The following is a 16,700-nucleotide window of genomic DNA, read 5'->3' on the forward strand; positions in this document are numbered from 1 at the left end:
AAAAATTACGGCACACAAAGCCGAGGACGCCGAGAAGTATAGAGCCCAGCAGGTGTCCACCTCTCATCGTCCTCGTCTTGGTTCGTTCCAATGTTTGGCCTATAATTACGAGTAATAAACATGACAGCCTGCATTTCAGCCGAGAAATTGGCTGTTAAGATAGTGCGTGCACGTTAATGTTGGGTTGCAGATCACAACAGAAAATTTTTGTCGTGCTTAACGACCTTCGCAGCATGGAATAGGCGAATCACCTAACAAACTTTGATTTCCCTTAAAACTAAAATAAATTTCCTCTACCTGCAGGATTCAGTATCTAGACCTTTAAAGCGACATCCCTTCGCCTCGCAATCCAGGTTGGGGTCGAATAAGGAATGTTCAGCTTAACATCCAGATGACACCAAAAGCCCCATTGTAGTCTCATCTTCCTCTTAATTCTACCTCACACTCGACCTCACTCCAACACTGTGAGAACCTACAACGCCGCTTCCAGCAAGAAAGTCGCCATGCAAGCACCGTGTGCAGTTGACGAGGTCGACATGCTGTGAGCATCTTTGCACCTCGTTTTACTGCCCCATTCGGAACTCATAAGCAACCACGATACTGAGATGAATTACTCGCATATTCACGAAGTCGTGATTGCGATGCATTCTCTTCAAAAAGGGCAAAACTGCTCCAACAATTACAGCAAACAAAACAGTGATGCATTTGTGTGCTGTGCGCCCTTCGGTGTTCTGCCGTAGGCAATCAAGGGCGCCAACATTTTGTTATACCTCCTTCCTTTGATACGCGGAATTCCTCAAGTGCTTTTGTGCGCGTTCATTCCTTGCAGGCAAAACATTTCACCCTTTGTACACAATACATCGCCCAGGCTTTCCTCTATGATGATTTAGATGAAATAAAATCACAGTACCAAAGAATTATAACTTTAATAAATTCTACCGTGTTCCTGGTAACCGCATTTTCGTACTATGCATCAGTAACTAGTCTACATCAGTAATAAATGCGAACATGCACTAATACCCGTGCCACAAGTACACGAAAAATGACATTAAATGCTTAATGCCTTAAGTTTTAATGCCATTAATTTGCTGCTACACACAAAAATCTAATGCCATTCGCTTTAATGTCATTTTGGTTTAAGGATTTCCGCACAACTCATTTGCCTTCGCGAACGCCTTAAATCTGCCTACTCTCGAACGCGATGAGCACCAAATGAAGCCACCGAAACTCTCAGCACCAGAGTGTTGATGCGGAAATGTAGCTAAACTTCGAAATATGACAATTTTTTGTGCACAATGGGTGGCGAAGTTTTGAAGAAGACGAAGTTCACTAGAACAGAGGCAAAAGTAAGAACATCGCGTTAGTTACTCTTCGTGTTAAATTTTTCGGATTTAGCTACCGCTGGCCGGCGACGGCATGCTGAAGCCACTTTTAGAAACGGCTCCCACCATTTTTAAGAAAACACTATTTCTCATAAAATTTTCTTTCGCAAAACACAGTTTTAACGCTTCTAAAGCGTTTTGCTCTACAATAAAGACTTCTAAAATACGAGTGAATTTCTCTTTTTTGTCATGATCACCATCATGCCTAACACATTTAATGCCTTTGCGTTTTCGCATGTAGCACGGCCCGCGCAATTAATGACATTTGTTATCTTAAGGCATTAAACACTTAATGTCATTTTTTGTGTGTACGTGTGGCACGGGTATAAGAAAGAGCTCTTTCCTCCAGTATATATATATATATATATATATATATATATATATATATATATATAAGGGTTGGCATTCAACGCAATGCCTCACCCACTGTTCAATCACGCTCTGCCGCACCCACTAATGTGAGAAAGCCGTGGATGTTCTCTCAGAACTGGGCAAAGAAACTCTAGCATGATAGGAACTCGCATCTTCGTGCGTATTGCGTGTGAAGTCGCACTTTCCATGAGGCTGTGAGGCTGCAGTATTTCAGTTTCATTTAGTTCTTTTTAGCTCTCTAAGAAGCGAAATCATCCGGCTTCTAAACTCAAGCCCGGTTACGTTGCGGCAGTTGTACGCTCAGAAAGTAGGAGCATGATTAGATGCCGGAGGAGTTCTCTTTCTTTTAGTTCACTTCTGACAGCGCAAGTAGGGTGTGTTGGGGAGAAGGGGGATCAGCAGGACAAGTTTGCTTTTCCACTCAAGTGCCGATAGATGTAACTCACGCACGTACGAACGCGCACCCATTATATATATATATATATATATATATATATATATATATATATATATATATATATATATATATATATATATATATATATATATATATATATATATATATATATAGCCTAGCCTTAGAAACAGATAACACTGCACTTGTTACCAGTTCCTGCGCGGGAGAGAACGTTCCATATTGTTTAATGTGTTACGTTTTTCAGCTTCCCCCTGTTTTTTTATTTTTGTCTGGTGGGTGTATATTATTATTTTTATTTAGCTACCTGTATTTCGACATTTTCAGCCGGAACACCAGAAAAAAAAATGAAACGGCGAAGAATACTCAGGCCAAATTTTTACACCAAAAATGAAATTAACCTCAACTTTTCCCTTCCTCAGAAGTGCCGAGGCTATGCAAGCACTGTCAGTTCTGTAAGTCGATGCGACATACGAAATAAAACACCACGAGAACACGAAAATAGGGAGCGATGACCACCAGATGCACACTTATTCTTAAACAGCTTGGTTGTGCGAATTCTGGCTTTTTCGTGTGCGTCTGCTGACCAAGGCAGGAGACACGCTGCCAAATCCGCGCCGGGCTTTCGCGCTTAATCATGCGAGGCGTCACTGAAGGGGAATTCACTCACCCGTTTGCGCCGGTTCCGTCGGAAAAGCTGAGGGCAGAAGGCTCCACAGGAGGACTGCTGCGCAGACGACGTGCTTCGGGAGATTCCGCATGCTTGTTGGTGGTGTTGCACCGGAGACCGCCGCACTGTGATGTCGCTTAACTTCTGCTAAACAAAAAAAAAAAAAACAAAAAAAAAACTACGACTGCGCGCCAAAATAGGAGAGCTGATGTGGGCTCGTTCTGTCCAAGGCACGACTTGTTTTGTTTCTGGTGTCTCCGGCGGCCGGGTGGTCCTCGTGTGGAGCACCGTAGGACCTTGGTGGATCAGTCCGTCAACAGCGGCGTTCGCGACGGCACATAGAGATCAGTCGCGCGGCGGCATCTACCCGCACGGCCTGCGCGAAACTGGGCCGGCCTCGACGTGGCGTCCCGCAGCTCCACCGCAAGAACAGAGCGGACACTGTAGCATCACTTCCGACGTAAGGTCGCTCCCTGGCGGTCAACTAGCCTGCAGGTCTTTACTTTTCCAGAGCCGACAACACGTTCAACGATCGAACCGATCGACAACAACAAGGCGGATGAAAAGCAAAGGAGTCGACAGCCGCTCCGTATGCATCCGGTCCCTAAAAGGTCGCTTCCTGCGCGAGCTGTCAGACTGGCACTCCTCAGGTCACTTCGATGCTGTTTCGACTAAAGCTGCGGAAATATTGGACCAAAGTGAGCTTTGGCATTTGACCGATTTGTTCTGGCACCGCTGGCCTTACTCGCCAGTAACCTTCGCGAATGAATGAAAAGTAGATGAGGCAGCCAATCTTGCTGCCATGCGAGCTAAATACAAAAGAATGTGCAGGTCAAGGTTGGCCGTTCCTTTCTATTAAAATTACGACTTTTGCGGTTATACCGCCTGTAAATGGAAATCGTCAATAAAACGTTTGAAAATGCAGCATTGCCCTCTTTCACGTTATTGTGGATGAAAAACGAATTAATTTGTAATTTGAACACGCTGTACAAAAACAAGGCCACGGGTTATAGCACGCAGCCAGGAGTTAGAAGCATTTCGTCCGTTAGGCCTGCAAGTAAATTACTTTACTGCCGATCTACAAAAATACCGGCAAATATTCTAGGTGCACTTAAGTTTCGCCTCGACGTTTGTGGCGGTGAGGTCTACAAAATATGGTAAATGAGAAAAATGACACTGTGAATGCACAGTGGAGCTCACGACAGTGTCGTTCCCAGCAAGTTTATCCCGAAGAAGCAACCCGCCGTCCCTACCAAGCTCCCGGATTCCCTAGCGTACGAACGGGGCGAGTGTTCGTTGTTTGCCGCACTTTCCGGTAAGTCAACGGAGGTCCCAAAGGAATCACGCTGAACAACTTCGCTGGCGATCAGCAAAACACGCGGCACGGCTCTCTGAGATAGAAACGGAGACCGCTCACGACTTTGACGGCCTGTCACGCACCCTGGTCGGTTGCACGCGTCGGAAGCGTTCGTTCAAATCCTCGTCCACGGCGGCGATGCATCGGCGCGCGCGCGCGCAACTGGTGCCGGCGCAAGTGCAGTTCGTCCGAGCTGCGACAGCGCACCTAGGTTCGCCCTCGTCGTCTGCGCTCTGGTTCCGGACCGGCTGTTGGCGGCGGGACTGTGAGCCGCGACTGCTGCTGCTGGCGCATGCGCTCGCGACACCGCTGCGCGCTCCGAACAACACGTGCTCCCTGGTCGATCCCTGCGAGGGGAGAGGGTGCCCTTTACTGAGCACTACCCTCCCCCGACCTCGCAGCGCCAACCCTGCTAACAAGTACTGGGCTGTCTGGTTCCAGTTTGGAGAGGGCTTTAGCAAGTGTGCGCTCGAGCGCGAAGTTGGGAAACATCAAAAACGCTAAAACAAGGCCTGCGGAAGTGCCGCAGCTATCATGGCAGGAACACGTGCGGTATCGCGATCGTTGTCTCAAGCCCCGCGTTCACTGGAGCAGCCAGATATCGGCTTCGCCTGCCCCGTATTGGAACAGCGTTATCACTATTGGAACACGCAGTTCCCCGTACACCGCCCACATGTCTTCCATTCCGATCCGCGGCCTGTCAATGTTCGGGAGCCGATCAAACCACTTCGTATCGCGCTGGGCAACCGGAGCTTGCTAGGAGACGGTATCTGCTGAGCTACGTGGCAGCAGTCTGCGAAGTTGTGTTCGAACTCTAAAACAAAATAAACGGTGTCCCATATCTAACCCGCAATCAGACAACTTCTCCCGCGTGTCACCAAAGCGGGAGCTCCTTTTTTCAAACTACAAAATAAGTCTTTCGAAGGTTGTGCATAGAGTATATACAGTGCTGAATATTTAACACAAGTACTAAAATATGCCCAACATGCTGGTTTAACAACACTTAACGGTATGGAAATTGGTTTTTAACTTTTTGATCATTAAGTTGAGCTCAGGTGGGTGCCGAGTTGCACGGGATGCACGTGAAACTTGAAAAATATGAAATCACTAACAGACGAAGATGTTGGAGGAAAGGCGGCAACACATGAGTCCTCCTTTGCCGTGTTTTCGAAGCTTCAGCACCAGCTCGACGAACAACTCGCACGTAGGTGGATTTGTGGGTAATACATATCTTGGCAGAGCGGTTCTTTCTGTGTACTTTTCATTCAGCTTCACCTCTGTTCTGGAGTTTGACTTCGCGCATTGGGCTTCCGAAATTACCGCCACGATCTCAAATTTGTTACTTCATTTTGGACGTATATATTTTGCTCCAGTTTTCTATACGAACTTGTGTCAAAATGTCCGTTGCTCATTTGCGCCAGTTCTAAGCCAATTGTTTTAAAGACGATATTCTTTCTTGGACTCTTTAAACCCAGAAATTTTGGTCTGTCTGTTTGTCTGTCTGTCTGTCTGTGACTCGATTCAGCCACCCGGCCGAAGTGAAACGATGTCTGTGCAACTAAACGCCTGAGTCCGGTTTATATGTTCATACTTGTCAACATTGTTGGACAAGAAGAAGACATTACGCAAATATAGGACAGAAAATTAATACACAAGGGATATTTGCAGTGTTCCTTTATAAAAAAAAATGCATGGATGTTTGATTTTTGCGAAATGAAATACTACATCCTGTGCAGAAAAAAATATTAACACTGTCGCCTGCTTTCGCCCGCGCCACTATAGCTTCTGGCGGCACTTTAAGAAATCAAGCGGCAACAGTTACGAAAGCTTCCACAAGAAAGGTTCCACGTACTGCTTGGAACGCACGTGGACTAGGGCAACGCCGTTCTGTAAACATTGAAGTAGGGCGCCTCGATTCACGCGTGTCTCCGCCGTACGGCAGCGCTAGCATCGAGGCACCCGGAACGCGGTAAATTTAAACTGACTTGAGAAAACCTTTAGGGTGTTTACCTTGGGAGGAGCGCGACGCAAGAGAACAACATGAAAAGTGAGCGGAAAAGCGAAGGGAGGCATTTACTTGGCAAATGTCGACCAAAGACTATTGTCTTTTGTCGACATTTGCAACGAAAGGAGCAGATACGCGGCCATTTTTTAAAGCAAAGCTTTTTACCTCTACCCCCCAAGGGTTCTTTCGCGACCGTTGGTGTCACCAGAAAACTCCCGCAAACAAATAAAAGAATTCACTGCACTGCCAGGAATCGAACCTGGCACTTACAGAGTAACAAATCAACAGCCTGTTATCTTACCGATTTAGCCACGAGCCCACGCCGAAACGGGGGGAGAAAAGTGGTGCATTCACCGAGCACATCTACGGATTTAACCCCAGCATTCTCGCTTAATGCCACACGATAGCGATTAAAGGAAGCTCACAACAACCCATGGCATCTCACTTCTAGCACACCATAGTGCTAAAGCCTGTGGCTTCCAGTACACACGTTAAAATTCTCAGCTCCTTGTCGTCCCCACTCACGACAAACGACACACCAAATAACACATTCAAATGTTCCTTGACGGCCAGGTCATCACTCCAAGCCCCAGCATCAAGATACTGGGCCTACATCTACAGACCAACACCAAGAGTGACCAAGAGTGACCAAGAGTGAGCGCCTCAAAAACACTATAATAAAATTATACACTTGATCAGGCGAGTAGGCACCAAGAAGCGAGGCCTCAAGGAATTAGATACCTTTCAAGATTTTGTCCTCTTGAGAATCGCTTACGTCAACCCCCTTCCTTCTTCTCAGCAAGGAGGATTTATGATGCTTTATATAATGATTAGAAAGGCGGTTGAGCAAGCCATTGGTCTTTCCATGAGTGCGTCCACCGAAAGGCTGCTTAGCACGGGGCTCTACAACACGATGGAAGAGCGGTTAGAGGGCCATCTTTCTATCCAGAAGCACCGAATGACCACAACTGCGGCGGGTCGCAGCGTCCTCCTCCAGATTAGCTGGGCAGCACAAAATGCCAATCCGCTTGATGTACTCCTGGACTTTTGCCGGCGAGAACTAAAGATGTTCCCTTTGCTTTGAAATATAAACCCCTCACACGACGAGGGTCGCCGACAAGCGCGGGCTCAAGCGCTCAACACCAGCCTCGGTGGGCATCATGCAGTTATCTACACAGGCGCCTCCCAACATCGACGGCAGCAGTACGCCATCATTGTGGCTACCTCTGGAACCAACCTTCTTGCGTGTGCCGCACTAGAGACCGAAGAAATGACGGCAGCAGAAAATGCAGCCATCGCATTGGCTCTCACTCTAACAGGGGTTCGTAAGGTAGTCACCGAGTCCCAAAGAGAATACCAGGATAACCAGTCGGGTTTGGTGTCCCGACCTGCACTGCGCGTGCTAAAAAAACACTCATGAAATGGTTCCATTCAGCTCATCTGGACACCAGCTCCCGCTTCCATGGAGGGCAACGAATACGCCCACCAAGCCCGAACTTTTACGCCCCCCCCCCCCCCCCCCCCCCGTGCTATGGAGCTGCACGAGAACAGTCGACCGTTTCTCTCGTTCAGGGACATAACCCAGCATTATCGCCTTCTGAGACAGACCCTACCTTCGCCTTACCCTGACCTCTCCAAGAAAAACAAACTACCCTACGGCTCATACAATCCGGCTCCTTCACACACCCGACGCACCTTCACTTCATGAACCCCAATCGCTACGACGCTGAATGTAAATTTTGCTCAGAAGTAGGAACACTCTGCCACATAATCGGGGTGTGCGACGTTAGCCCTGAGCACCCTCCTCTCTTTCCGTCAACTTCCGAACAAGAGCAATGTGAGATGCTGCTGTCCAGAGCCTCTCTGCCTACCCAGTTTCAGCTGGTGGGCAGAGCACAGGCGGCGAGGACTGAATATGCGCTACAGTGAAGGCGGAACCACTCCCCTGGGCGGCACTCTGTGCCGTTGAGAAATCTGAATAGAAGTATTTACTGTTCTTCCCCTCCTCCGTCTCTGCAGTCGATCTCATCGCCTCCGTCCGCGACGGCAGAGACGGAGAAGTCAGGTCATCTAACCGGGTTTGAGCTTCAATTTTATAAAAAAAGAGTTTCCACTCATGTGCTACACCAATACAACTCAATCGACCACCGTTCATGCATCGCGCATTAATTTCACCTTACCAAGAATATCTCTTTGAAGTAATAGAGGGTGTGGTTAAGTGCATTCCACTTCTTTCTGGTTTCACTATTTGTAGAGCGACGTGAGTGAATTTAAGTGACGTCGCAGTGGGCAATCATTGTGCGTGTCGTTTAGAGCTTTGCTTTCCAACCACATTCACAGTGTGGATTGGCGCTAATTTTTTTTGTCCTCCGTTTTTTTTTAAATGACTAAAACATTCCAACAGACAGCGACTTCCATTTTCCCGTCTTGTTTTCTGCGCTGTTTTTTGTGAAGGTATTCGTCACCGGCAGGTTTCCGCTGTGTGGAAGCAAAAACGGATTAACAGTTTCGCTTTGCAGTTTTAGGCTACAAGAAAATGCTAACTGTGCGCCCCAACCTATGTGCCTCAACCCAGTTCTTCCAGGAGTGATTACTCTGGAGTATGGGAACTATTTTTGCGCAGCTGATATTGATGGCGAAAGCCTGGTTTGTGCGCAGTTTAAAGCTTAATATATTACTCTTCCAGGGCCCGTTTGCCCGTACGCATAAGTTCCCGATTAAGTTCCCGCTTACCAAAAAGACGCCAATAAGTCGAAGTCGGCCACGGCAAATAAGCCGGCTGCCAGAAAACCTGACGGAAACGCTACCTTAACCGAGCGTTTGTATCAATTTCGGGAAAACGACTGATTACCTAGACAGCGCTAAAGTCGTAGTTGAGAACTTATTCCCACATTTATCGCTTTCGGGCAAACGGGCCCCGGTTGCCGAGGAGTGCGAACTATCACATTTTAATCTATGGGCAGTAATTTTTGGTAAGGAAATACGGAAAACCCGTTTGGACTTCTGAAAAATGTTTTTACACGGTTCGTGGTGAAGTCGATTCCTTGCTCTATGCGCAATATCACCTTGTTCCATGCAAACTTTGGCTCCCCTATCATCTCGCCCTCGGAAGACCAGACCACAAGTATGTTCGCACTATGGGAAGCGCTCTGACCAGCTCCGACTCTGGCATTCAGACGGACATGCTGCTAATTTATTTATTTATTTATTTATTTATTTATTTATTTATTTATTTATTTATTTATTTATTTATTTATTTATTTATTTATTTATTTATTTATTTATTTATTTATTTATTTATTTATTTATTTATTTATTTATTTATTTATTTATTTATTTATTTATTTATTTATTTATTTATTTATTTATTTATTTATTTATTTATTTATTTATTTATTTATTTATTTATTTATTTATTTATTTATTTATTGCTCAAGTGACTGCGGGAGCCGGGGACCGGGCGGTCGCCGCGAAGCGGGCGCTCACGAGCGTTCCGCATTTTCTTGGTATTTTGTCCTCCAACACCAAACTTACGGCTTTCACAACAGCTACGCTGTTAATATGATGGCATACGAGGAATTCCAACAGGGATAATGGTGCCGGCGCTCAAAATTTTGTATTCCGCACTATGCTAGAATTGAGAGCGACTTTCCGGGCTGGACTATCCGGAAGGCAGTCGGCCGATTCCATAGAAGTGCGGACAAATCCCGTTTTCAGGAGAGGCTTGGAAACCCGATTAATTAAGGGTTAGGCCAGGACCGTACAAAGGTGCCGCAACCTTAAAGGGGTCCTGCAGACAAAATACAAGTTTGTTTTACTCGAAAGATTTCATGTTTTATGGTGCTCGCAGCGCTTGTCCGGCAGAAAAGGATGCCGTATTCACTGAGAAATTAATCAATTTAGGTTACAATTGTGATTCTCTCGCGAAATTGTGTGTTTTCGGGACGTCTGCCATGAAGACATGAGGACGGGTATACAAACCAACTTCCAGTGCGTCATTAGGCTCTGCAGCCTTGCTCACCGTCAGTCCTCCCAGATGGCACTACCCTAGTCAGCCGCGGATCATTGTCCACCTTTGCGTTGTTTTTGACCGTATTTTTACCTGGCTGGTTTTTGTCACGGCACAAAGTAATCGTTTCTTGAAACATAGGGTATGCTCCAAAAACAGGGTCACGTGAGACAACGTTGCTTACGCCATCCGGCCAGTGTCGTGTAAGACGAACAACTCCAAAGCGGCGGACTGCTGTGCAGCTAAAACTAGCATAGTGCGACCAGTACTAACAACAGTGTGCATCGGTACTTCTATGTTTACGTGTACTTTCATAAGTTTAATTGTTTACCCCACCATTCACACTGCTATAAAGTGAATATGCACAATATTTGAGAGAAAATAGCCCGCTCTGCAAGCTATTATCAGTCCTGCCTAACTTGCGTTTCCTTTTGCCGGCCTCAGCCAACCGCACCGCTGGGCATATGACATCATGTGTTCTGTTGCGGGAAATGAGCTAGTGGGCCGCATGGCCATTCCCTTTTTTTTCTAATTATGCAGCTCATTTGAGCGACGTCTACGTTAAAAGTGGCGTCAGTATGATTCTAACGATGCAATCTTTAGAATGAACCAAACTTGTTTTTTGTCTGCATGGCCCCTTTGAAAATGTGGACACTCAATGGCGAAAGTAGAGCTAGAAAACTGACGACAAATTTCATAATGCTAGGTAGAAAGAAACCATTCGGGCTGTGAAAAGAAAGTTAAAGAAGGGCAGACGTTTTGGTGGCCGGAAATGATGAAACTGAAAAAAAATCTACGGAGGCTTATAAAGATACCAAACGTTGATATAGTCAAGGAATAACATTCCTACAATAACGCAAGAAGAAGTGCGTTGTTGTTCGAAACCTGAATTGGCTGCTTAAGAACAAGGTTTGTATGAGGAAACGCTCTCGACAGAAAGAGACTTGTGTGCGCTCTAATAAATATACCAAAATAATTGAAGACATTGTAAGGGAATGCAAATATACCAATTGACAACATCGCAGAAAATATACCCAATTGTCCATACAGGTCGAAATGGAGGCTGCGTCCACCTTCCTGAAAAACGACGTTTTTGCAGCCGATGGAGGCGTCAACTCGGGAGCAGGGGAACCTAAAAAGAGTGGAGTGGAGCCTGGCTAGAAATAAGCTGGGAAGTGGTGGTATGAACGAATTCCCAAACATAGTGCGAATGCAAGATGAAAAGAGAAATATGAGCCTGAGCTTAAAAAGAGAAAATAGTTATTGCCAAATTACTTACTCATATAGGCCGATCGACATGTGCACTTCTCCACAATTAATAGGTAAGCTTCTAGTCATCTTAATCCTGATTATCCCCTAGGTACAAGTCGCCCCTTTTCCAAACTGTTAGCGCCGCTAATTAGCAAGTCGATTTTCTAATATACCACCAGAATTTTGTCCAAAATTTTGCTTTTGTTTTGAATCTCTGCCCATCACCGAATTAGGGCCGAAAGGTAAGTGACAAACCGGTAAGCAACCTCCATATAAAGGAATTCAGAAACAGGAAAGTGACAGCGCGGAAGCGGGAACATGTCGATTTTTTTTATTGAGCTTACTTCTCATCTAATCCATGTTATCCGTACCCATGAGGTAAATAAAATGAATAAGAAGCAGCAAGAAAGGAGGCGCCTACAGTCCTTTGCCATGAAACACGGGCAAGCATCTATCCGAGAGGTGTTAACACTTGTGGTAAAGCTGTGGTTGCTGCGTCCGCTTTTTTCTTTCAGGTGGAAGAAAGACGTGATATGCGTACTGAGAGCCTAGTCAGATTCATTAGTTCAGACCTGATTCAGTAATCATAATGGGGTGTGTTCGCTTCTATTTCGGATTCAATTTGAATTTGATCCTCTAAATGCGACTGAGCTGCTAAAATATTCAGTTGCTGAGCACTCTCCCGCGTAGTCGGTTATAAGCCACAGTACGATGTGCGCTGTAACTGAAAAATAAGTACCTTGAAAGTTCTCAGCAAGGCAAGCAAATAAAGTGACTCGAGTTACGTTTGGCGTCCCCAGCAGTCTTGGTCAAGCACCGACCTCTCAGGATCCTAGTGAAATATTGTGGAGGAGACAGATCTGCTAAGAGTGGTCTCCTTCTTTCGGGGCCACAGATTCTTCTGGTCCATCCGGGTTCCAAATAAATAAATAAATAAATAAATAAATAAATAAATAAATAAATAAATAAATAAATAAATAAATAAATAAATAAATAAATAAATAAATAAATAAATCATGATAATGCCGAGCGCTCGTGAGCGCGTGCCCAGCGGAGGCCGCCGGATCACCGGCTCGCCAGCGCTGTCGTCTAGCGCTACCGCGCATGTAATGCTTGGCATAAGGAGCACGACGATATCGATGCATATGACGAGAACTACTGCTAGCACAGTGCAAAGCAACGACAGAACATGTAAATAAACAATTTCAGACTTGTACAAATCGGTGGTGACGCGTCCTGCTCACGTATAACCAAATCCTGCAGCTTCGCTATGGTTCAAGCCTTGCGCGATTTAGTGCAACCTTCGCCAGTCGAGCTGGTGAAAGTCTACAAGGCTGAGGATGACTTTGCATTCCCCACTCGCCGCGAAGAAGACGACGAGCTCTTTGATGCATATGAAGACGATTACTAGCACCGCAACTATGCAAGTAAACAGTGATACTGAAACTTAACTATGTGTCCGGCAATGCTCCCCTACAACAGCTTCGCCATTAAAGTTTTGCGCGTGAGTGCAAGATTCCGTGAATTTTTTATTCTACCCCCAGATACTTTATGTCCAATTATAGTGGCGTTTCACCTTGCTGTCATGTTGAAATGTACGTTGTGAGTATTAATGTAGCACTTTCTTTAGCTACATCCTCAAGTGTTACTGCCTCAAAAAAGTATATGCATTTTTGTTGAAACCTTGCTGTAGGTTCATCATTAAATCGTATAGCCTCCAAGTTTTATGGGCCAGAACCCATACCCAGATATGTTGCTTCTTTACCACTAATATCTGAATGTTTCCGCAAGTATTGCTCAGTATCCGCTAGTAACCTTGCATGCATCAGTCCTGGAATGAGCTGTTTAATCACCTATCCATTGGCGCGAGAAGATAAATACAGCTTGTTCTATTCTGGTCCAATGAACACGGAGAACAGTAGTTTGAATCCACTATGAATGTATACGTGTTATGCGCTTTTTCGTCCTTGCCGTGTAATGTGCATCCTGTCGTACTGAATTATTCTCTTGAGGTGCTGTATGAAGCCTGCATCAATACCCCTTTGGTACAGAGCATTCGACTGCAATTCTCTGTCTATATTGTCATAAGCGGTCTTAATTACTATGAACGGTAGAAACACTCATCGGCCCCGGGCTGTCAAATAACTATTCACTGCGTTAGCACTAAAATGCTGTCTTCTAATTGCCAGCTCGATCTAAATGCGCTTTGTAGTTCTTCTGAAAGATTCATACATACACCCACTTGCCCTGCTCGACTTCTTCGGCTACCATTGCAAGTTTATATACCACTGACGTTACAAGAACCGGCATCTATGAACACTCCCTGTCATTATCTCATTTACCCGTATAGATCACATCCATCCCGGGTCCAGATTATGACGTTAGAATTTTATTTAATTGATTTTATAGCCCGTTGGTTGGCGCCAACCAAATATGCCTTGTCCGTTGGACGCCATTTTTTTTAAAATTGAGTGTTATTAGGATATGCTGTTCCACCGCTGCGTTTTCCGGCAAGAACAATGCCACCTAGTGGTGACCTCCCATGACGAGCAAGACCGCCTTTAGACGGCTGCCGCAGCAGCCAACGATTCGTGGACGACGTACAGTGCGGGCGTGAGGTTCCCCGTGTCATTCATTTTCGAAGAGCGCGAAAGAGAAAGGAAAGGCAGCCGGTGCTCACAGGTGGGCTGCCCGTGCTCTGCTTTTTTTTTTATCGCGTTCACAACGCGGGGCGGACATCTGTATACGTACAGGCGAGCGACATAAACAGTTACTTCTATTCCCTATAAAGAGAGAAATCTGCGTGCCTCAGCTACCACAGACAAATCCTGGAACGACTACACGTTGTGCTACGGTCTCTATGCAGCGCTTTCCATCTGACCGGCTCTATTTGAAGTTTTGCCCAAGGATTTCGCAGCGTAAAGTAATAGCGAAGTACACTTATGACCAGAATGCTGTGCAGACTGCATTTCACGCGTATACTTTGTGCGACCTCAGAAAATTAGTAGAGTAGAAATACGTGCACACACATATATACTAAATACACGCACGTACACAGGCACACTTGCACGTACATACAAGTACACATACACACGTACACCCCACACGCTGTACATGCATACTGTGCTCACACACTCACCACACGCGCGCACACAAGCATCATCGTTATGATCATCATCGTCATTATCCTCAGTCCATTCGTACACTCTTCAGGACGAAGACATCTCCCAGAGATTTCCAACCGAACCACTTATGGGCGTTCGGAGTTCATCCTATCTAGTTTTTCTCATTCTCATTTTCGGAGTGGGTAGCCGTTCCTTGCTACCCACTCCGTTGAACGAGTGGCCTGCCGGTCGTCCGTCATTACCATTGCATGACCTGCCCAACCCCATTTCTTATGCTTGATTTGAGGTTTAATGCCTACGGACAGAGTTTTTTTTTCCTGTTGATAACGCAGTTTTCTTTTGCATAAGCGCTACTCATTGTATTCTTCTTTCCATGTCTCGTTGGGCCGACTTCGGCTTACTTTCAAGGTACCCAGTGAGATCCGAAGTTTCCGTCCCATACAGCACAAACAGAAATACACATAGTTGTATACCAGTCTTTTAGAGGCAGAGGTAGTGCATTGCTCATGACTTCAGAAATGCATCCCAGAGCACACAAATTCTTGGTTTAATTTTCTTCTCATTATTTGAATCAGCACTAATACCTTTCCCAAGATAGTTATATCCCTTGTTCAAGCATTTCATTTCCTACCTTAAAAGTCTATTTCTTGGCATGTTCATTTACCATTACTGTAGATTTATTTGTAATTATTTTCATTCTTGCAGCCAAGCTTTCCAAGTACGTTCCCCGAACAATTTTTTGCAAGGTCTGTCTGGACCGACTCAATGAGACGATTTCATGGGCAAACGACTCAGGTTTTCCAAATATATTCGCAACGCTGATTTTTCCCAATTGATCGAGTTTCACAAACAACCCTTCTATACAGGCGGCAAATAATTGCGGAGAGCCTATGTCTCCTTGTCTGGCATCTTCCCCATAAAAATCTTCGTAATTTTATTGTAAAAATGTATCGAGCCCGGGTATTCTTCGTAGATGTCTTCAAGCAGTGCTATGTGTGGCTTCTGTACTCCATGATATCTCAATGATTTCACCAAATTGATGGTGGATATTGAATAGAATGCTTTTTTCCTAATATCTAAATGGGAAATTCTAGGTTTTATTGTACTGTACAGATTTTTAATTGCCTTGTTGGGGTAATGATTATGACACATTGTTGGAAAACCCCTCCTAAAGCCAGATCGCTTTTTTGTTTGTTGAAAGTCTATGGTGTCAGTAATGCGACTACATGTAACCTTCGTGAATAACGCATATAAAAAGGAAAGTGGGTTTATGAGCCAGTTACTGAGTTCGTTAATACCACCTTCTATGTGTATCAGAATTCTGTTCGCCTTTTTACCCGCCAAGTGTGCTTTTGAGGTTCTTTGGTGAGCTTCGGCCTCTCGTTTAATAAAGTGTTTCCCTCACTCACTCGGCGAGCTTTTCTGCTGCGGTGTTTGCACCATGACGCAGTAGCTGGGCTGTTTTTCTGTTGTCAGCCGGTGCTTTGCCCCGTGCCGCACGTTTGAGCCCTTTTGCAACTACGCCTGCTGTTACTTTTGGAGCCTATTCTGCAGTTCGAGCCCTTGCCAACAGTTTTCTTGTCACGAGCCAACGTGAGTGTATAGGACTTTTCTGGTATCTCAAATGTATCGTTCATGTAATTTGTTGTTGCCTTTCTCATCTCTTACGCTGCCTATGGTGTCAGTGTCACTCGCTAGTCCTTTTAGTTGATTCCAACCTCTTTCTGCTTTGTAATGCTTCTGCGACTCTTGCCGTGTTGAAGGAACTTGTGTACACAGTTTTGCTTTTGTTAATAAATAAAGATTGATTGATTGTAGGGTTTAACGCGCCGACGTAACGCAGGCGATGAGGCGCGTCGTAGTGGAGGGCTCCAGATTAATTTCGACCACCTGGGTATCTTTAATGTGCGCCTAAATCTCGAACACACGGGCGTTTTTGCTTTTGAACTCCATCAGAAAAGCGGCCACCGCGGCCGGGAATCGAACCCGCGTCCTCGTGCTGAGCAGCGCATTCGCGTTAAAGTCGCTCATCCCTATCGTGCCATTAATTTTAATGGAAGGCATTAGTCAACTCCGTAAGTCAAAATTCAGCGTCTCTGGAACGCAGACGGCAA

At 45.4% G+C, this 16,700-nt stretch overlaps 1 protein-coding gene across 1 annotated transcript in view; it reads right to left on the reverse strand.

The window, feature by feature from the left end:
• The window catches only part of Ret (protein kinase receptor Ret oncogene), a 324,724-nt gene extending 320,265 nt beyond the window's left edge, over positions 1-4,459 (reverse strand). The window contains exon 1 of the mRNA XM_077679579.1: positions 2,840-4,459. Within this exon, the coding sequence (XP_077535705.1) occupies positions 2,840-2,930 (91 nt within the window). The 5' untranslated portion in view covers positions 2,931-4,459. The remainder of the gene's footprint in view (positions 1-2,839) is intronic.
• Positions 4,460-16,700: the final 12,241 nt, after the last annotated feature.

This window comes from Haemaphysalis longicornis, unplaced genomic scaffold, assembly GCF_048455015.1.
Source record: "Haemaphysalis longicornis isolate Haplotype H1 unplaced genomic scaffold, Haemaphysalis longicornis Haplotype H1 scaffold_1, whole genome shotgun sequence".
Taxonomy (NCBI): Eukaryota; Metazoa; Arthropoda; class Arachnida; order Ixodida; family Ixodidae; genus Haemaphysalis; species Haemaphysalis longicornis.